Source organism: Bombyx mori, chromosome 23 (genome assembly GCF_030269925.1).
Source record: "Bombyx mori chromosome 23, ASM3026992v2".
Classification (NCBI taxonomy): Eukaryota; Metazoa; Arthropoda; class Insecta; order Lepidoptera; family Bombycidae; genus Bombyx; species Bombyx mori.
The window spans coordinates 15,878,160-15,900,936 of NC_085129.1; the positions used below are offsets into that span (position 1 = coordinate 15,878,160).

At 45.3% G+C, this 22,777-nt stretch overlaps 1 protein-coding gene across 3 annotated transcripts in view; it reads left to right on the forward strand.

Annotated features, from left to right (window-relative positions):
• The window catches only part of LOC101737222 (scavenger receptor class B member 1), a 68,173-nt gene that overhangs the window by 16,457 nt on the left and 28,939 nt on the right, over window positions 1-22,777 (forward strand). The window contains exons 2-3 of one of the 3 annotated variants that reach the window (XM_021351007.3): window positions 5-36; window positions 12,367-12,528. In XM_021351007.3, coding sequence (XP_021206682.1) covers window positions 12,396-12,528 — 133 coding nt within the window. In that variant the 5' untranslated portion in view covers window positions 5-36; window positions 12,367-12,395. Of the gene's footprint in view, window positions 1-4; window positions 37-11,174; window positions 11,326-12,366; window positions 12,529-22,777 lie in introns of those variants that run through there. The other 2 variants (XM_062675303.1, XM_004930769.5) reach the window with 2 other exon arrangements.

Here is a 22,777-nt window from a genome sequence, read left to right on the forward strand (position 1 = left end):
ACAGGTAAACAAACATCAGTTACTGATCAAAGTATTGTAAGTAAGGCACTTAGAATATCCGTGAGATATTCACTCGCTTATTCAGCGCGACACTGCTTCGCACTTATAACAACATACAATCTACATAACTTATAAACTTGCGTAATTATCTTATCATTAAGATTATTTACATCTCACGACCCGCGAGTAGATCATAATCTCCTGCTGGGGACCTGTATATATACAGAGACCAGTCTGGGTATAACTGATCAACGCATTAAAATGATGAAATAAAAGTGTCCCAAGTTCGCAGTATTAGTGTGGGTCGAGTGAAAACTTTCAAACCTCTTGATGACTTGTCGGAATAAAAACTGTGAGAATGATGGTCGGATCCAGGTCAGACAGAGCGGAGCACTGCGCTCATTGAGGCTACATTATTGGAGTGTGTCGTGGCGCGGTGGCGTGGTGGTGTGGTAATGTGGTGATGTGGTGGTGGGGCGGCCGCGTGTAGCCTTTTTTTTATTGCTTAGATGTGTGGACGAGCCCAGCTGGTATTAATTAGTTAGTGAAGCCCATAGACATCTACAACGTATATGCGCCACCCACTTTGAGATATAAGTTCTAAGGTCTCAGTGTAGGTACAACGGCTGCCCCACCCTTCGAACCGAAACGCATTACTGCTTCAAGGCGGAAATAGGCAGGGTAGTGGTACCTACCTGCGCGAACTCACAAGAGGTCCTACCACCAGTAAAATATTTGGAGCAGAGTCGTGGTTCGGTCCTGGGACAGCACAACAACATTCATAACACGACCTTTACAACTTATAACGTGTTACAAAATCAAACTGTTTGTGAGATATGATGTTAATACAAACAAAATGGGCGATATTGAACAAATAACGATAAATGAACCCTGATTTGTATGAATTCTCATAATACGGAGAAGTCAAGGTACGTGGACTATAAAATTGTCTATTTACGCGAATCATTTGATGTTGTTGTCCGCCTGCACACGGAACTGTACAGCCTCGTGAATATTCAATTACATGCACTTCACTACATCTCATGTGTGTGTGTGTGTGTGTGTGTCCGTCCGTATTTTTAATTTATTGCTTAGATGGTTGGACGAGCTCACAGCCCACCTGATGTTAAGTGGTTACTGGAGCCCATAGACATCCACAACGTAAATGCGCCACCCACCTTGAGATATAAGTTCTAAGGTCTCAAGTATAGTTACAACGGCTGCCCTACCCTTTAAACCGAAACGCATTACTGTTTCACGGCAGAAATAGGCAGGGTGGTGGTACCCACCCGCGCGCACTCACAAGAGGTCCTACTACCAGTTTAGATGTTCGTATGTCTGCACTGTTTGTTCGTGTTGTCGCCGGTTGCGGATGTTGAGTATGAGACAGAGCGATATGTCGTGGATGGATACGTGACGTCGTTAGTACCGCGCTGGTACCTGCTTTCGATATTAAGTAGCAGCAGTAGACTGGTGGTAGGACCTCTCGTGAGTCCGGGCGGGTAGGTACCACCACCCTGCCTATTTCTGTCGTGAAGCAGTAATACGTTTCGGTTTGAAGAGTGGGGCAGCCGTTATAACTATACTTGAGACTTTAGAACTTATATATCAAGGTGGGTGGTGCGTTTACGCTGTAGATGTCTATGGGCTTCAGTAACCACTCAACACCAGGTGGGCTGTGAGCTCGTCCACCCATCTAAGCAATATAAAAAAAAAAACTACCCCGAGCTTATCCGCGCGCTGCATCCTGTCGCGAAGCAGCCACCCCTTGCGGCTTCACACAATGAACATACAATACAGTTCGACCTCACGTCTCAAGGAGAGCAGTATTATAATAATAATAATTACATTTATTTACTCCACAATACTTTTCAATTAATATGACATAAAAATTCTAATTCTAAACAATATTACAATATATTAATTATACTGACACAGTGGAGATAAAAAGGCCGCGGCTCAGCTTTGTGATAGCTGAAACTATCGCTGTTATTCTGCCGCTGCCTGTAATCTTAATCTATAAACTAATCTGATCTATAAAAACTAAAATTAAAATAATATAAACTAATCTATAAAAATAACTCATAATACCTAAATTTAAATATGCGGCGTAATCTACAGAAACCCTGCCTCCGCAATTCCTTATAAAAAAAAGTATTCGTGTTATAATAACTCAATTCCAGGTAAAGATAAAGTGTAGATAAAATCAACAATTTCCAAGCAAAGTCGCAGTCACGAAACTAATATTTCCAGTAATATTGAAGTAATGTAGTTATTAAATTGTTTACGATACGGCGATTTAAGTAAACGGATTGGTCATTCAAGGAAATGCAAAATGATCAACTCGTTACGCGGTAACATGTAGTGTCGCATGTCGATGCAGGAGTGGATCGTACGCAGCTCGATGCGCGCATCGCGGGTTCGAGACGGGACCCGTCGCCTCCGTGTCCCGGACTCGTCGCGGGCGGCTGAGTGTCATCAGTCGACGCGCACACGCCGTGCCGAATGCCAATTTTATAAAGATCTTTACGGACATACATTACGAAATTGAATCGTAAAAGTAGTGCGCTCAGGTCGGGTGTTCCGTCCCCGGATGATCCAACCACTCCTCTGATAGGGAGACAAATATAAAAAATACCAGAAAGAAAAAAAAATTGCCTCTTACAAATTCAAATTTTGATATAGAAACATTAAAACAGGAAGAGAAGGTAATTTCAGTGAATTCTTGAGTAGATTCCTTATTCGGTATCCGATCGTCCCTGGACAACATCAATAAACAATTAATCTTGAATCACCGTAAAACGGAAACGATGCATTAAAGATGACGCGTCTCGAACCTTGACCCGTATGTTCACTGCGCCACTCGGAGCTACTACACTGGAACGAGACAGCGATACAAAAGCGGTCTAAGGTTGTCTGTGCGTTGGATTTTATAGCTAAACAAATGAATTATGATGAAACCTAGTCAAGTAAGGCTGAGGAGCAACCAACCCTATATTATGTATATATTAATACGTGAAGCAAAGACTTTGTATCCCTTTTTACGAAAATTGCGCGGACGGAGGAGTATGAAATTTTCCACACTTATAGAGAATATAGAGAAGAAGTGCACAATTGTAATATTTTTTTTAAATTATGCATAAAAGATACATTAAATCAATAAAGAAAACGTTACACACACTACCATGTATTTGACGCACACACACATATACTCTTTGTTTATTGCACTGAAGTATTGTCAAACTTTTGTTATTGCTTAAAGTCTGTAGTCAAATTGAAAATAGGTTAGTGCTATTTATCTTTAATATTACGAATATAGTTTCAATTAATTATAGTCGAATTTCGACTACTGCGGGACCACTAGTTATTATTATTATGTGCCCGGCGCCCTCCCGGAGATTTAAAGTCGTCCTGAATGGAGGATGTGGACAGTGTCGCACGGACCTAGCGACCCGCGCGGTCGGGTCCATGGGCCACACCCGTACGGACAGGTAGTGCGCCTGGTCGCCACCGCTTATAATCGTGTGGCCGGGTTTGATATCAGAACATTATTAATTAGAACAAGTAAAAAACTAGCACACAGTGCAGTGATCGCGCACGAGGCAGCGCGTTCCGGCCGAGTGCTCACGAGCGCTCACGCTGTACTTAATTACGTTTAACATCGAAAGTGTGTTATATAAAGAAACTGTACATACTCGTATGTGCACACGCGCCGCGGAGAATGCACCGCCCTCCCCCACAGCCGTGCGGGAGCACTAAGACTTCTTGAGACTAAGATTCTCTTGAGAATTACCTATCGAAATCATTTGGAAAGTGAAAGATGTCCTCATCCTAGCGAAGTGGTTTGCCTGGACAAATACCTGCGCTCTAAGGAGCACAGGCGCGCCCTGGCCCGAACTACTGCTACTTTCTCCGACCGAGACTCAAACTAATGTGGACCTAGGGACATACTTTAATACGGACGGACGGTTTCGGTATCTTCGGGGCACGGGATAGAGTTCCAGCCCATTCGCGCTGCCTCCACTGCACAACACTTTATCGCCGTTGTGCAGGAATACGCCGACGTATACGGGTCATTAAATACGTACGTCCTCCCCTCACTCCGCCGGTAATCAATGGCGTATATAAGTAGAATAAAGCCCCTATCCGTAACGATAGGATTTTTTAACGCTTACGGTCTCGCAAATCAACGTGATCAGGTTTCTGACTTTTTGCGTGACCATCAAATTGATATATTTTTAGTGCAGGAGACCCTACTTAAGCCCGCGCGCCGTGACCCTAAAATCGCGAACTATAACATGGTCAGGAACGACAGGCTCTCTGCCCGTGGTGGTGGTACCGTCATTTACTATAGAAGAGCCCTGCATTGCTTCCCGCTCGATCCTCCCGCGCTCGCTAATATCGAAGCATCAGTGTGCCGAATCTCACTGACGGGACACGCGCCGATCGTTATCGCGTCCGTTTATCTTCCACCGGATAAGATCGTTCTAAGCAGTGATATCGAGGCGCTGCTCGGTATGGGGAGCTCTGTCATTCTGGCGGGCGACCTAAATTGTAAACACATCAGGTGGAACTCACACACCACAACCCCGAATGGCAGGCGGCTTGACGCGTTAGTCGATGATCTCGCCTTCGATATCGTCGCTCCGCTAACCCCGACTCACTACCCGCTAAATATCGCGCATCGCCCGGATATACTCGACATAGCGTTATTAAAAAACGTAACTCTGCGTTTACACTCGATCGAAGTAGTTTCAGAGTTAGATTCAGACCACCGTCCCGTCGTTATGAAGCTCGGTCGCGCTCCCGATTCCGTTCCCGTCACGAGGACTGTGGTGGATTGGCACACGCTGGCCATCAGCCTGGCTGAATCTGATCCACCATCGCTCCCGTTTAACCCGGACTCTATCCCGTCTCCTCAGGATACCGCTGAAGCCATAGACATCTTAACGTCACACATCACCTCGACATTAGATAGGTCATCGAAACAAGTTGTAGCGGATGACTTCCTTCACCGCTTCAAATTGTCCGACGATATTAGGGAACTCCTTAGACCTAAGAACGCCTCGATACGCGCCTACGACAGGTATCCTACCGCGGAAAATCGTATTCGAATGCGTGCCCTACAACGCGACGTAAAGTCTCGCATCGCCGAAGTCCGAGAAGCCAGATGGTCTGATTTCTTAGAAGGACTCGCGCCCTCCCAAAGGTCTTACTACCGCTTAGCTCGTACTCTCAAATCGGATACGGTAGTAACTATGCCCCCCCTCGTAGGCCCCTCAGGCCGACTCGCGGCGTTCGATGATGACGAAAAAGCAGAGCTGCTGGCCGATACATTGCAAACCCAGTGCACGCCCAGCACTCAATCCGTGGACCCTGTTCATGTAGAATTAGTAGACAGTGAGGTAGAACGCAGAGCCTCCTTGCCACCATCGGATGCGTTACCACCCGTCACCCCGATAGAAGTTAAAGACTTGATCAAAGACCTACGTCCTCGCAAGGCTCCCGGTTCCGACGGTATATCTAACCGCGTTATTAAACTTCTACCCGTCCAACTCATCGTGATGTTGGCATCTATTTTCAATGCCGCTATGGCGAACTGTATCTTTCCCGCGGTGTGGAAAGAAGCGGACGTTATCGGCATACATAAACCCGGTAAACCAAAAAATCATCCGACGAGCTACCGACCGATTAGCCTCCTCATGTCTCTAGGCAAACTGTATGAGCGTCTGCTCTACAAACGCCTCAGAGACTTCGTCTCATCCAAGGGCATTCTCATCGATGAACAATTCGGATTCCGTACAAATCACTCATGCATTCAACAGGTGCACCGCCTCACGGAGCACATTCTTGTGGGGCTTAATCGACCAAAACCGTTATACACGGGAGCTCTCTTCTTCGACGTTGCAAAAGCGTTCGACAAAGTCTGGCACAATGGTTTGATTTTCAAACTATTCAACATGGGCGTGCCGGATAGTCTCGTGCTCATCATACGGGACTTCTTGTCGAACCGCTCTTTTCGATATCGAGTCCAGGGAACCCGCTCCTCCCCACGACCTCTCACAGCTGGAGTCCCGCAAGGCTCTGTCCTCTCACCCCTCCTATTTAGCTTATTCGTCAACGATATTCCCCGGTCGCCGCCGACCCATTTAGCTTTATTCGCCGACGACACGACTGTTTACTATTCTAGTAGAAATAAGTCCCTAATCGCGAAGAAGCTTCAGAGCGCAGCCCTAGCCCTAGGACAGTGGTTCCGAAAATGGCGCATAGACATCAACCCAGCGAAAAGTACTGCGGTGCTATTTCAGAGGGGAAGCTCCACACGGATTTCCTCCCGGATTAGGAGGAGGAATCTCACACCCCCGATTACTCTCTTTAGACAACCCATACCCTGGGCCAGGAAGGTCAAGTACCTGGGCGTTACCCTGGATGCATCGATGACATTCCGCCCGCATATAAAATCAGTCCGTGACCGTGCCGCGTTTATTCTCGGTAGACTCTACCCCATGATCTGTAAGCGGAGTAAAATGTCCCTTCGGAACAAGGTGACACTTTACAAAACTTGCATAAGGCCCGTCATGACTTACGCGAGTGTGGTGTTCGCTCACGCGGCCCGCACACACATAGACACCCTCCAATCCCTACAATCCCGCTTTTGCAGGTTAGCTGTCGGGGCTCCGTGGTTCGTGAGGAACGTTGACCTACTCGACGACCTGGGCCTCGAATCAATTCGGAAATACATGAAGTCAGCGTCGGAACGATACTTCGATAAGGCTATGCGTCATGATAATCGCCTTATCGTTGCCGCCGCTGACTACTCCCCGAATCCTGATCATGCAGGAGCCAGTCACCGTCGACGCCCTAGACACGTCCTTACGGATCCATCAGATCCAATAACCTTTGCATTAGATGCCTTCAGCTCTAATACTAGGGGCAGGCTTAGGGACCCCGGTAACCGTACTCGTCGAACTCGACAAAGAGGTCGACGTGCAACCTAACCCATGCATCAGCCCGCTGAGTTTCTCGCCGGATCTTCTCAGCGGGTCGCGATTCCGATCCGGTAGTAGATTCATTCGCGAAACAATTGCTCTTGAGTAGTTAGGTCTCCTTCGGAGGCGCTCGGGCAGTTGTTAGCAAATCCCACCCCTCTTGGCTGAGCCTTTGCTCGCCCACCTGTCCTGGTGAAACTGGAAAGGCCTTGGGGCCACCAGTAAACTATCAATCATAAAAAAAAAAGAGTTCCAGCCATATACATTGGTAATACATATTGGTATATTGCTAGATGTAGGTCGCCTTTGTGTCTGTGTGTGCACGAGGAGAGCTCGGGATCAGTACAGAGCTGCAGAGGACTGTGTCTGTAGTAGTGTAGTGTAGGACTAGAGGCCAGATGTAGGTCGGCTCTGTGTCTGTGTGTGCACGAGGAGAGCTCGGGATCAGTACAGAGCTGCAGAGGACTGTGTCTGTAGTAGTGTAGTGTAGGACTAGAGGCCAGATGTAGGTCGGCTCTGTGTCTGTGTATGCACGAGGAGAGCTCGGGATCAGTACAGAGCTGCAGAGGACTGTGTCTGTAGTAGTGTAGTGTAGGACTAGAGGCCAGATGTAGGTCGACTCTGTGTCTGTGTATGCACGAGGAGAGCTCGGGATCAGTACAGAGCTGCAGAGGACTGTGTCTGTAGTAGTGTAGTGTAGGACTAGAGGCCAGATGTAGGTCGACTCTGTGTCTATGTGTGCACGAGGAGAGCTCGGGATCAGTACAGAGCTGCAGAGGACTGTGTCTGTAGTAGTGTAGTGTAGGACTAGAGGCCAGATGTAGGTCGGCTCTGTGTCTGTGTATGCACGAGGAGAGCTCGGGATCAGTACAGAGCTGCAGAGGACTGTGTCTGTAGTAGTGTAGTGTAGGACTAGAGGCCAGATGTAGGTCGACTCTGTGTCTATGTGTGCACGAGGAGAGCTCGGGATCAGTACAGAGCTACATTTTGCATATAAATTGGTCTAATCTATAACTAGAGGGTCTGGCGTCTTCGTAATTAACATCAATTAGCACACGAACAACGATTAGCGACAATTAACGACCTTGTCGCGGCGCGCTGACCACATTCCATTGTCACTAAGGTCGAGGTTGTCTCGAAAACTGCTATAAGGAAAACGGCCCATCTGATGATAAGAAGTCATCTTTCTTCACAGCTATGATTAGGTCAGCGTTGGTTCTTGAGACAAGGAGGAGCTAAGTTATTCGTCGAGACCCAACCGATAGGATGGTCCGTGAGCTCGTCCCGCGCGGCGCCACAGGCAGGTACCAGCTGTTCCAATATAATACACACTTGACTAATGTTCAGAATGACTCCCACCATGAACGAATAACTATGTGTGATAAACGCCAAAGTCGTAAAAAATATAATTTGCCTATTTAATAGACAACTTACTTTACTGGTGGTGGTAGGACCTCTTGTGAGTCCGCGATGGGTGGGTACCACCACCCTGCCTGTTTCTGCCGTGAAGCACTAATGCGTTTCGGTTTGAAGGGTGGAGCAGCCGTTGTAACTATACTTGAGACCTTAGTACTTATATCTCAACATGGGTGGCGCATTTACGTTGTAGATGTCTATGGGCTCCAGTAACCACTTAACAGTAAACACTAAACACAAGTAAACACTTAACCAGTAAACACTTAACCAGGTGGGCTGTGAGCTCGTCCACCCATCTAAGCAATTAAAAAAAAAACATTGCAGACCGGCACGGATGAGTTGCATGAGGAGGCCCAGGTCTGCCGCGACGTCAAGTGGATTCCGGGACCCGTGGACGTCACAGCGTGAATGTTTCCATCCGCCTTGAGTAGAAGTCTATGTTTCACTTGTCTTTTTTTTTTACCCGCCTGATCGGTGTTCGAATCTCAATTCGAACACCGATGCATCGCTCAACACGAATGCGCCGGACGTCTTATCCGTTAGGCCACGACGACTTCAAAGGCCACGACGACTACACAAATATTACTTTACTATTTGCCTTTCTAGTTCCTATCTATTTCTACGTTTTCAAGACTTAAACTCTGGCGGTGATCAGATCACCCACTTAATATCATTTGGACTGTGAGCACGTTCATTCATAGAAAAAGAAAGAAATATATTAATATATGCGCATGATGTACATATATGTATATGATACGTAAATGTTATTATCAATTAGATTTTTATGATTATTGATTATGATTTGACGGCCATCTGGTGTAGTGGTAAGTGACATGGTCACTACACAAGAGGGTCGCGGGTTCGAATCCCGCCAAGTGAAGATATTTGTATGAAAAATAAAAAGTGTATTTTCCAGGGCTATGGATGTATATTAAATTTATCTGGTACCTGTAACACAAGTTCTTTACGAACTTACTACGGGACCAGTTAACGTGGCGTGATTGTTAGTATATATTTAATATTTAATTATTATTATTTTTTTTATTGCCCTTGTAGGCAGACGAGCATACGGCCCACCTGATGGCGAGTGGTTACCGTCGCCCATGGACTTCAGCAATGCCAGGGGCAGAGCCAAGCCGCTGCCTACCGTTATTAATCCATACAGGCAGACAAATTGAGCAACCTTGCTCACATCCAACCCGGAGCTCGTACCCATAAACTTTATAAATGACCAGCGGCCCGCTCCGGCTCCGCTCGGGTCTTTAACCAAAACTTCAACGATATTTGACGTTGATTTATTTTTTAAAATAAAAGAACACTTATTGCGGCATAGCTGCAATGGTTAGACATAATAATGCTGTCGCGACATTTTTTCTAATTAATAATATGTTCTTCTACAAAGTCGTAGTGCATTATTATATTCATCATCAATAGTTTTCGCAGGGCACGCGATGTAAAGAATATTTTAGGTAATTTTTTTACACCTTGGGTTACATTATTGGAGTTTTAGTAAAGACCTCTAATTTTTTTAAAAAAAATATTTTAGCCTATGTCACTCGGGAATAGTGTAGCTTACAAATAGTGAAAGAATTTCTCAAATCGGTTCAGTAGTTTCGGAGCCTATTCCAAACAAACAAACAAATCTTTCCTCTTTATAACATTAGTATAGAAAATCCTCGTGTCTCCAGCAGCCAGGCCGCGCGCGGGTCGGCACTCGGCACTCAGAACTTTAGACTCATCTCATTGTTTGAACAACACATCACATATTCTAGTCAAACGCAAAAAATACATTGTACTTTATACGACAAATAACATTGGTTCGCTTCGGACAAAATCAAAATGAATGAATTCAGTTATTGTCTGTTGCTTATTGAATATGTAATGTCTACCGTCGCATCCCCCGGGCAGGGAGATGGTGGTTTTTTACTGGTGGTAGGACCTCTTGTGAATCCGCGCGAGTAGGTACCACCCTGCCTATCTGTCGTAAAGCAGTAATGCGTTTCGGTTTGAAGCGCGGGGCAGCCGTTGTAACTAAACTGAGACCTTAGAACTTATATCTCAAGGTGAGTGGCGCATTTACGTCGTAGATGTCTATGGGCTCCAGTAACCACTTAACACCAGGTGGGCTGTAAGCTCGTCCCCATACAAACTCCGCGGGCTCGCCTTACTATTTAGCTAAATGTGTACACTAGCATCCCACGAGCTCGCCACCACCACGCCGAGCGCATTCCTCAATAATCAGCCACGAATCAAAACACGACTTTTAAGTATAGGACGTGTGGAAGGTAGACCTGTTCTCGCGTTTTTTGTCTGCGCGCAATGGAAAGCATTTGACAATCGGCAAACTTGAGGGGTCGATGACCTCCGCCAGCTACCATCGCTTTACATTGCGTAGTCACGAAAAATCATGTGTTTGGGAACTGAATATTGTTTGGGTTTAAAGAAAAGTTCGCATTTATTTAAAGGAAGTTTACTTTGGTTAATAATTACGAAAAAAATATGTTTTATAAATAGCGCATTGTTGCTAGCGAGATGTTCCCACGGCGACTCCGCTGCTGATGACAAAATAACAAATGACATAGTTTGGTCATCAGTAACTTTTCGAGAGTAAGAGTGGACCCAGGTAGGTCTAATACAAATTCAAATGAAGCGACGCAAGCGGAAACTACAACACACAAAGCATCACATATTCATTATTTGTTCGGTGATTATATTTTTTACTGACGATAAGTTGGTACGTCACGGCGCCCGGTCTCCGTCCAAGATCGTGTTCGTTGTAGTAGTTGTTGTGTTTGGTTCGCGAGTGATCGACAAGTGCCCGAGCTGCGCATTCGTGAGCCCTCAGAGAGGCAGTGGCTCGCCTCATTGACACGAGGTCACGGGACCGTGGGATGGAGCGGTGGGGGGAGCTTAATATCTGGTAGATATTAGATAACGTTCACCCAATGAACGAAACCCTACTAAAATCACACAACAAGATTTACATTTATTGTCTCATATTACATGTACTTTTTCCTCGTGATTTACAAAAATTCTGTTCACGAATCTATACTAATATTATAGAGAGGAAAGATTTGAACAATTATTTCACTGTTTGGAAGTTACACTATTCCCGAGTGACATAGGCTATAATATTTTGTGAAAAAAATTGGGCATCCTTACTAAAACTCCAATAATGTAACCCCAAGTGTAAAAAAAATACCTAGAATATTGTTTACATCGCGTGCCCTGCGAAAACTATTGATGACAGAATAAAATAATGTACTACGACTTTGTAAAACACATTATTACGAGTATTTACAAAAAGTGTTGCGAGAAAATATGTCTAACTATTATAGTTGTGCCGCAAAAAGTGTTCTTTTATTTAAAAAAATAAAACAATGTCAAATATCGTTGAAATTTTTGTTAAAGACCCGAGCGGAACCAGATCGGGCCGCTAGTAGACGATAAATTCACAAAGAACTGTTTTGTGTGCATCGATGTGTAGACCTTGGTGTGGTGGACCGCTCCACGCGCAGCTCCCTCACCTGCATTGAATACGCGGCTCTGCTGCTCTGCTGCCCTTTGATATTGACTTCTCCTCAACCTTCATGTGCCTCTATGGTATTTTTTTTTTTTTTAATTACTGGTGGCCCGGAGGCCTTTCCAGTTTCACCAGGGCAGGTGGGCGAGCAAAGGCTCAGCCAGGAAGGGGGTATCTATGGTCCTCCATGGTCAACCAAGAATGTCAGAGAAATGAGCTGCCTTCTAATTACTTACTGGACTATTATTCCTCCGTAGGCAGCGTCTCCAATGTGAACTTAACATCAGGCGAACTGTCGGACTATGTTCCTTCTGCTATAAACAGTAAGATCATTACCACTCAAATACAAATTGAGACATCGACCTCGTGTTTTACAATGTTCACGAGACCACACTTCTCTGACTCACAACGGCCACTGATTAGCACCTTTATTTCCAGATATAATCCGGATGTGGTGAACCTTCACGATGGGTCACAACGCTTTTAGGAGCGTGAGTCAAACTGCCAGGAGTAGGCTGTTTGGACTCACTCCGAGGATCTCGGGAGACAGGCAGGTGCCTCTCAGTATGCTGATCTCACAGCAGGGGAAGATTAACCATGGTAAGTCGACTGAATTGCAGTATCCATTTTTTTATATAACTCACCAGCAAGCGAAAGAGCAGTAAATTAAAATGTCCAGTAACATCAGTGGTATGCTCAGGAATGCTCACCTTAGGAAATTTACAAAATATTGCTACGCAAAAAAGTGTTCTCACAAATGCTTCAGGGTGATTTCATATAGACAGTTTTTTGAATCATAAGCATGTAACAAGTTCATGAGTGCACACGGCCGTGGCCACGTCGCGTATTAGCTGTTTACAACAAACATTGGATATTGCACTGCCAATATCATGACACTGTATGTACTAGTGCCCATGCTCGCGCGCAGACCAGGTACAAGCACGTCCGGGACTCTACAGCTCATAACTCTGTCTGCCCCGCGCAGACTCCGCGTGATATCGCCCCGCGTGAAAGTCGGACATCGCTCGTACGATATTCTGCAATTTTTTAAACTCATTGCGAAATTATTATTTTCGTAATCGACCGCACAAGGCACAGGCTCGAGCGGTTTTAGTTGTGATGGAGAAGCGCCACTGTGCTCCCTTCGTTAGCGTTTAATGTAAAGTTAATTAATTAATTTAGAAATACAGTACAATAGGCCCACCCCCCGGATTCGTTTCCTCGACCTTTTATGGACATGAAGAATTACTTGACTCGTCTATGGGTCGTTTTCAAATTGGGGGCCAAAAGCGAATTATTTGATTTAATTCTCATAACTTTAATGTTACCGTAATTATAAGTATTGTAAATTTGCTGTCATGACTACAGACACGTGGCCCTATAACTATATATTCGTAAACAGTGTTATATTAGGAGGTATACATTAAAAACTACCCCAAATCTCATTCGTATGACTGGTTCGAAATTCAAATTCTAATTTGTTTGCTATTTTTCCAGTAATGCGTGTTGAAATTCGGCAATTTTTTTAATCAATATAATAATATAATACAACAATAAAGGAAAACGAACTGGATATTAGAACATTATTAAAAACAAAAGAAGTACGATTTCTAAACTTTAAAAAAAGTTCCTATTTCAATTTGCATCCGCGCTGGCGTTATCAAATGCGTAAAATGAAAAAATATAAATGAATATTATATAATATTATCAATAAACGAGTGATTGACTTGATTGTGATGAAGCATTTTTTATTCTGAACACGCCTAAATACAAAAAAAATGGAAAATTAGAGAAAGTTTAAATTCATGAAATCGTTGCTTTTTTGGCCGGAATATTGAAAACGACCCCCGTCAACAAACAGCTTTTAGTGACGTTTGTCCGGCTCTGTCACTGTCATCTGATATCTATACTTCTTTACTAATATTATAAAGAGCAAAGATTTGTTTGTTTGTATTGAATAGGCTCCGAAACTACTGAATCGATTTGAAAAATTATTTCACTGTTTGGAAGCTACACTACTCCCGAGTGACATGGGCTATAATCTTTTTTGAAAAAAATTAGGGATCCTTACTAAAACTCCAATAATGTAACCAAAGATGTAAAAAAAAAACCTAAAATATTCTTTACATCGCGTGCCCTGCGAAAACTATTGATGATAGAATAAAATAATTACACATTATTATTTACTAAAAGTGTCGCAACAGCATATGTCTAACTATTATAGTTATGCCGCAATAAACGTCCTTTTATTTAAAAAAATAAAACAACGTCAAATATCGTTGAATTTTTTGTTAAAGACCCGAGCGGAGACGGAGCGGGCCGCTATACCTAATAATTTTAAAGATCATAGTTTCTGAACGAAATAAAGTTCTTCGAAACCTTTCTAGTAACGATCACATGTGACTTTTTTTTTTATTGCTTATATGGGTGGACGAGCTCACAGCCCACCTGGTGTTAAGTGGTTACTGGAGCCCATAGACATCTACAACGTAAATGCGCCACCCACCTCGAGATATAAGTTCTAAGGTCTCAGTAGTTACAACGGCTGCCCCACCCTTTGAACCGTAACGCATTACTGCTTCACGGCGGAAATAGGCGGGGTGGTGGTACCTACCCGTGCGGACTCCCAAGAGATCCTACCACCAGTGAACGAACGAACAAACAGAATCCGTAGGTTGTATATATACACATGTTACTCTGCACCACCACATGACACAGCATGTCTGTTGTCGACCAGCCAACCCGCGCTCAGCTTATGTCTTCGACGCGGCTTTACAAAATAACTTGAATAAACACATTATGGTCACGTTTGGTGGATATGTGAACTCTGCCTACTTACGAGTAGGGAGAGAAAGTTATATTACCAACACTTTTATATCAATCCACGCTCTAACCTACTTCTAATGCGCTCGTGGCACAGTGACCACGTCTCGTCTTGCGAACCCTACAGCAACGGGCTCTCTTGCTTCGACTCTGCGTCACAGCAGAGCAACGCTGCGATCTTTATCCACTAGGTTATTTCTTATTGCTCAAATGAGTTGACGAGCTCACAGCCCACCTGGTGTTAAGTGGTTACTGGAGCCCATAGACATCTATAACGTAAATGCGCCGCACTTCTTGAGATATAAGTTCTAAGGTCTCGGTATAGTTACAACGGCTACCCTACCCTTCAGACCGAAACGCATTACTGCTTCACGGCTGAAATAGGCGAGGTGGTGGTACCTACCCGTGCGGACTCACAAGAGGTCCTACCACCAGTAAATTATTTTTGCGGTGGCGCTGTGAGCGGTCAGTTTGTTTGTCCGACTGCAGTAAGAAAAGCCCGGACACCTCGTGAATGCAACTCAATCACGCTGACACAAGCTTGTCTTTTAAAAGTCAAAGACATGATAATTACCGCAGACCCGAGCCGCAGCGTGACCCCCGCGACGTCACCCGCCTCGTTAAATAACATAAAAACAAAACAAAATACATTTCAGCTACACACAACAGATCCGACGAAAGATAATTAACGTTATTTCTGTCTGTTCATTATGACCGAGACCGTAAGAGGAAAACGTTCATACATTTTTTTGCTGAAACTTACGTCACGAAGACGTTAAAGGAATGGTCACGAGGAGTCACGGAGTCTCTACTGTGAACTCACACGGCTGGACGTCTGACCAAACTAAAGTATGTTAGCTTAGCGTCACGCTGGACGACGTCGACATATGATATCCCGCCCCGCACACAATAACTCCTTTTTTTTTTTTTGTTATTGATTAGATGGATGGACAAGCTCAAAGCCCACCTGGTGTTAAGTGGTTACGGGAACCCATAGACATCTATAACCTAAATGCGCCACCCACCTTGAGATATAAGGTCTAAGGTCTCAGTATAGTTACAACGGCTGCCCCACCCTTCAAACCGAAACGCATTACTGCTTCACGGCAGAAATAGACAGGGTGGTGGTACCTACCCGTGCGGACTCACAAGAGGTCCACAAACGAACAAACAAAAAAACTAAAATACCTTTAACAAAGGTAATTACTTGAACCAAGAATCGAACCCGCTACCGTGGTCCAGACTTCGAGTCACTAAGCACTGAACAAACACAGCGATCTAAACTTTTTTTTTATTGCTTAGATGGGTGGACGAGCTTACAGCCCACCTGGTGTTAAGTGGTTACTGGAGCCCATAGACATCTACGACGTAAATGTGCCACCCACCTTGAGATATAAGTTCTAAGGTCTCAGTATAGTTATAACAGCTGCCCCACCCTTCAAGCCGAAACGCATTACTGCTTCACGGCAGAAATAGGCGAACTCAAAACTATAAACATTAACATTACCTGCTATACAGAATATTACAAGCAAAACATGTAAATGGACAATTTGAGTCACGAACTCAGACCGTTACAAGTCTGGTCACGTTAGGACAATATAACCTGAGACTAGATCAAATCACAATTATTTCAGACGCAATCACGTCAGCGCACATTTAGGTACAAATCTGTGCCTTATTCTTTGTGTAGCTTTCAAGAGAGAGACAAGGCCGTGCCCACCTGACGGTCAACGGTTACCGTCGCGCTGTCCACCCAGCCCGCCGAGTCACCTTCGCTCCAACAAATCGTTCATCCGATCGTGGGGCTGGCGAAGCGTCGGTGGTCCTTGACCGGCAGGCGCGCGTGCCTTCAGAGAAACCCATGTTTGTAATACGCTGTTTCCGGTTCGGAGTTTTGTTAAGAAATATTTATTCACTAACGCAATAACGCGATAACCCCGCGGCTTGTTGACGTACAACGGACGGACGAACGAGCTCACGGCTCTCCTGACATTAAGCAAACCAATAGTGGCGGGGGGCCGGAGTCTCAATCGTGCTCAATGTTGAATAGAACTTGCGGGTATGGCTTGTCTATGCCCATCGACAACTTACAGTCGGGTAGGCTGTAGCTCCCTATCTGGTGTCCCAGTAGAAGACCTTCAAAGGTCAGTTCAAGTGTCTTCTTACGTATTTATCCTCGCACTCCCGGGGTCGAACCCCAGGGCGTCGCGCGCGGCTGATGTGTCAGCGTGTTGTCTCAAGTCTTGCGTAATCCACAGTTTGTTTAGCATTGAAAACATTCTCGGAACATCTACTCGCCAAATAAATCTGTTATATCACTTAGTCACGTTTTTACTAGAACATTTCTGTGCTAATCTCTGACCGCAGAACGTTTCTGGTTTCTTAAGGTTTTCGTGAACAGGATAGTAGTACAATTATATTAACATCGTACCAAGAAACGACTTTCATAAGAAACAGTTACAACTTTAAAATAATAAATTCACGCTTCGTCGATAGCAGTTCGAGAAGCTGCTCAATGTTGGCGTGGTCCGTCAGCCAGGCTCACCAATGGACCAGTGAGACAGCACCACATTACAATAATGCCATGACCTGATTCTATAACCGACTCAGGCCAAAAAGCGTCCTCGCGCTTCTCCTGTGCGACTCTCCTGGCATGAGGGTCGCGCGGGGTCCAGAGGCCGCAGCGTCGCAACACAGGCAGGTCCCTGCGGGGGCCGGCACGTGTCATCCTGTCTCGATAGCTTGCCAATGAACTTGTGCCGCTATCAAACTTCCGCTCGATATTACTCGCTACATTCAAATGCAATTGTATTATTCATAACTAAATCGGGTCCGCACCTAAATAATGTTTCAAGTGCTGCATCACGAACTGAATATCGGACGGGGGTGCGGGGGAGGGGGTGGGGTCAGCCACGGCATGGACATTGCGCAGTACCTTCAGAACGAAGCACTTACTGGTGGTGGTGGTATGTGTTTCGTACTCGTTTTGAAGTCGTCGTGGCCTAAAGGATAAGACGTCCGGTGCATTCGTGTTGAAGCGATGCACCGGTGTTCGAATCCCAGGCGGGGTAGCAATTTTTCTAATGAAATACGTACTTAACAAATGTTCACGATTGACTTCCACGGTGAAGGAATAACATCGTGTAATGAAAATCAAACCTGCAAAATTATAATTTGCGTAATTACGGGTGGTAGGACCTCTTGTGAGTCCGCACGGGTAGGTACCACCACCCCGCCTATTTCTGCCGTGAAGCAGTAATGCGTTTCGGTTTGAAGGGTCGGGCAGCCGTTGTAACTGTACTTGAGACCTTAGAACTTATATGTCAATGTGGGTGGCGCATTTACGTTGTAGATGTCTATGGGCTCCAGTACCCACTTAACACCAGGTGGGCTGTGAGCTCATACAACCATCTAGGCAATAAAAAAAAAATTTTTAAAAATGGTAGGGCACATATAGCGGTGTATGTACCTACATATACGAACCGACATCCAGCCCGTCTCTGCCGAGAAGCAAACGTTGAGAAGACGGCCGCTGTGCTGTTGGGATGCTGCTGATACATAAATACGTTTTAGAACGGGCAGCGCATTTTGTCAGCGCATCACTAACTAATAAAGCCAATATTATTTGCGAACCGCTTCGACTTGGAATGGCGGAACAGCACTCGACCCAACTATTTACTTAGCAATGTCTAAACGCGAATAGACAATATCTAAAACTTGAATCGTTAGAATAGACAATATCTGATGGAAACTTGAATTGTGTTAGAGATCAGTTTTGTGAGGTAACGGCATAGGGAGCACGTTCCGAGCTGACAACATTGCTCAGTAGACCGACAGCCTAAATATTGTTGTTCTGAACCTGTACATATGCAAGCTTAACTGGAAAATGTCGCAAACGAGATTCAGACATGTGTATGATGGCTGCAAGTTCAACAATATTGTACACGTGTATTGCACACGTTATTGTGCATGTGTATTGCACACGTTACAACAACAACAACGTTCGGTCCCGAGCAGAGCTCCTCCGTCTGTAGGTAGACTCCGAGCCGGCGTGACGTCACCGGGTGGAGACGGGGGCGGGGGGCGAGGCGGGGGGTCGGTTCAGCAGAATTGCACGCAGCTCTAACCGGACCGGCGTTACGCAATAACGAACCAAACTAGGTCAATTAATTACATTTTTTGTAGAGAAAATTATATTTCTGCGTTATAATATGACTTCACGTTAGTCGCGCATATCGCTCGTTGCACCAGCATTCCGAAGGTCCAAATGAAAGTCATTCTGCATCACGTAACCAATACTCGCGGCGCACCTGATGATAAACGATCACAGATGTCCGTGGACACATACAAAATGAATGCTATCGCATAATGAAGTCTAAAACCCTTACAAAACGTTTGTCGCTTGTCGTCGGAAAGCCTATTATGCACTAATAACAGGCACACAGATAATATGCACAGATTATGGCCAAGCTCGTGTTACATAGTTTCCAAGAGTCGCAGTCCTAGCTACAAGCCCGCCCGGACCTCCACCACGATCCCGCTCGTCTCTGCTGCGGACCCATCGCGCGCTCCGGTGAGACGGACAACGCCGTGCGGGTGCAATTGAGACTTCATCTTGTTTATTCGGCGCGACCTTGCGGGCTCATCGGGACAAAAAACAGTATAAAAACAATTCTTTCAATACCTATGAATATTAAACAAGTAATAATTACTACAAAAACTAATTCATTATTTAAGTATTTTGGGTTGGAGTATTTCGTTAAGCGTAATATCATTCCCCTGCGTTACGTTACATTCCCCTGCGTTACGTTACGTCGATATGTTATGAAGCACGAACAAGGTGCATCCAGTTCTGGAAGCGTCCTATTCGAATATCTAAAACTCGCAAGTTTGGCGCGGCCGGTCGCCGTGCGTACAATGCAATTAAAAAATTGCTAGTTGTGTAGTTAGTTGTGTGTGAGGCAACGCGGCCGCGTCCGACCGCCCTACTTTCAACTCAACTAGAGTCGCTCGTAAGAACTGGTTTGACTTCGTACAATAAGCGGACTGCACAGGGCTGCCGGGCTCCAGGACTGCCTGACGCGACCACTCCAACTGCTGGCAGAGCTTCAACTTAACTCTGACCAGTTCACATCCTTATGCCTCCTGTGTACAGTTTACCGGGAACATACACGCGCGAGGGGAACACGAATACACAATCAGCCACCGGACCCGGCTCGGACTCGGAGCCGCGGTCGTATGCTACGTAACAGGTTTTGGCAAAAAACGTTGTTCGATAGCTCAGTTTTATTGAATATTTTTAGGTTTAAAGATTTACGGACTTACCGCCATCTGCTCAAAGATTTCACGACTCCTTTTTCAAAATGTTACACAAACTGCAGCAACACGTAGCGCTAGTGTCGCGCTCAGTAGATTGCGCGGGTACCGGGCAAGTTGGCGGGAGATTTCAAAATGTAAACCCCAAAATCGAACAAAAGTTATAAATCTGATGAGCTAATCTTAGTGCGCCGCGGGTTGAGATTTCAGTTTCCATTAGCATCTATGACCTCGATATTCTAAAAATAAATAAAACTAAAAATGTTTTGTCTGTTTATCTGCGACCTTCGAAAAACCGCATTTCCTTTTGTCTACCTTGAATTCTGGTGGAATATGCACTCCGTTTGAAATTCAAAACATTGAAGTTTTGTAATTAAATACGTTTATCGTAATGAGTGGTCATTGCCGCCCTTGGTGACGCACACTGGTTCCTGTCTCCATCATCTGATCGCGAAGACATATCGCGAACTTCATTGTCCTCAATAAGGCCGTCTAAGACACCTTGCTCTGCAACTGATCTGTCGGTAACGGTGGAAAATCATAGAGTACCTTGTCACTAGTGTGAACACTCCAAGCTTAGAGGGTCATGGGCAATGAGCAGACGACCTTGTGTGACATAAAATGGCTAAGATGTGCTTTAAAGCACCGAGTTGATCGCTAGACACAAAAGATCAGAAACACAAAGACATGTTTAGGAATTGTCCAATACACACAACCATGCGACCACCCTGCCTATTTCTGCCGTGAAGCTGTAATGCGTTTCGGTTTGAAGGGTGGGGCAGCCGTTGTAACTATACTGAGACCTTAGAACTTATATCTCAAGGTGGGTGGCGCATTTACGTTGTAGATGTCTATGGGTTCCAGTAACCACTTAACACCAGGTGGTATGTGAGCTCGTCCAAGCGTCTAATCAATAAATAAAAAATAAAAAAACATCGCAGTAGGGAGCGGCACCAGGTATTGCAGTTGTCCATGGGCGAGAATGATCCCTTTTCAGTGGCTGCACGCCTCCCTACGGCGTTACACGTGGCACAGACGAAACCTTCGGATGTATTCTATTATATATACCCTATCGTCCCTTCTTTCCAAATCACATGGATGTATGCGATGGTCTCTTCTTCATGTCGCTTCTTCGTTTCATCGAATTTCAAATCACAACAGTGCTAAAGAAGTTTCCCCTTCAAAAGTATTTAATAATAAACAATTAATTTCTAATAAACAAATATTATAAACACATTGCTCGCGTCACGTGCGCGCTCAGCGAAATTAGTCTGGCAAGGACGTCTTCAGGCGGCAATCAAAAGTGTTATTTATCTTGTAGAGCTTATGGTGAATAATAAAACTGTATGTATGTGTACGAGCTGGACACCGTGGCTAGGGCGGCGAGCCATTGAACAAGAGCAGATAGTTGCCCCGCAGTGGGACTGGACCGGGCAGTGACGCCCACACGTGTGGTACTGTGGATCTGACACCGTCCGGAAAATGAAACGTTCGGATTGTCAATAATCCCATTCTCACGAATCGTTTGGTACCTCTGCGGAGGGACTTCGGTTCCCTCAGTATTTTGTATCGTATGTTCCAAGGGGAGTGCTCTGAGGAATTGTTTGAGATGATCCCATCATCTCCTTTTCACCATCGCACCTCCCGCCATCGGAGCAGAGTTCATCCATATTATCCGCTGCGTTCATCGACAGTGCGTTTCTAGAGGTCTTTTTTGCTTTTTGCCATGTACCATCCAGCTATGGAATGAGCGCCCCTCCATAGTGTTTTCCGAGTGCTATGGCATGTCCTTCTTTAAACGAGGCTTGTGGAGGGTATTAAGCAGTAGGCAGCGGCTTGGCTCGGCCCCTGGCATTGCTGAAGTCCATGGGCGACGGTAACCACTCAGGATCAGGTGAGCCGTGTGCTCATCTGCCTACAAGGGCAATAAAAAAAAAACCCTGGACTGCGCGGTTGTGTCCAAACAGAGCTCTACTGCAGAACGACACCTACACCTGCCGCATATGTCTTGCATATAAACAATTAGAGTCGACTCGGGGATTCTGGGCCGTTACAAAACATCAGTAGCTGCTTGAAGGCGCGCGGGATAGTGTCGCGCGAGCAGGTGGTATCAAGCTTGAATCTCCTTGGGTGGTGCCGTCATCCCCTTATAGCATCGAGCAAGCACCCTGCAGCCGGGACGCGCGGTAGACACGGCCTGGGCGGCGATACCTTCTCGTTACTACAAAAAGTGCAGTATTAAGCTAATTTATGAGCAATTAATGACGGCGGCGCCGGTCGGTGGACACACCTGGCGCAATCCGTTGTATTTGCACAACACTAACGACACACGGCTTGTCTGCGGCGATGAGGAAAGCAGCCATGACCGTGCCGGCCGGGGCGTAATGTCCGATGTCCGAGAATGATTTCCAAAGTATTATCAGTTCCTGTAGAACTTGATTAAATCCTACATGACACTTACGTACTCACGGGTCCGGCGTACCGATAGACGCCGCCGTGCAATCGCGTCGTCCTGGTATAAGAGTACATCATATCTCAATTAAAAACAAAATATCAGGCGTGCCAATTAACTAGAACAGAATACCGGACATCCTTAACACAGATACTGTGTCTGGGAACGACTGCCTGAGCAGCATAGTGGTGCCATCTCTGGGTCGGGGCTCCCAAATACAAACCACTGCTGTTCGACTCTAGACACAGGGGACTGTTC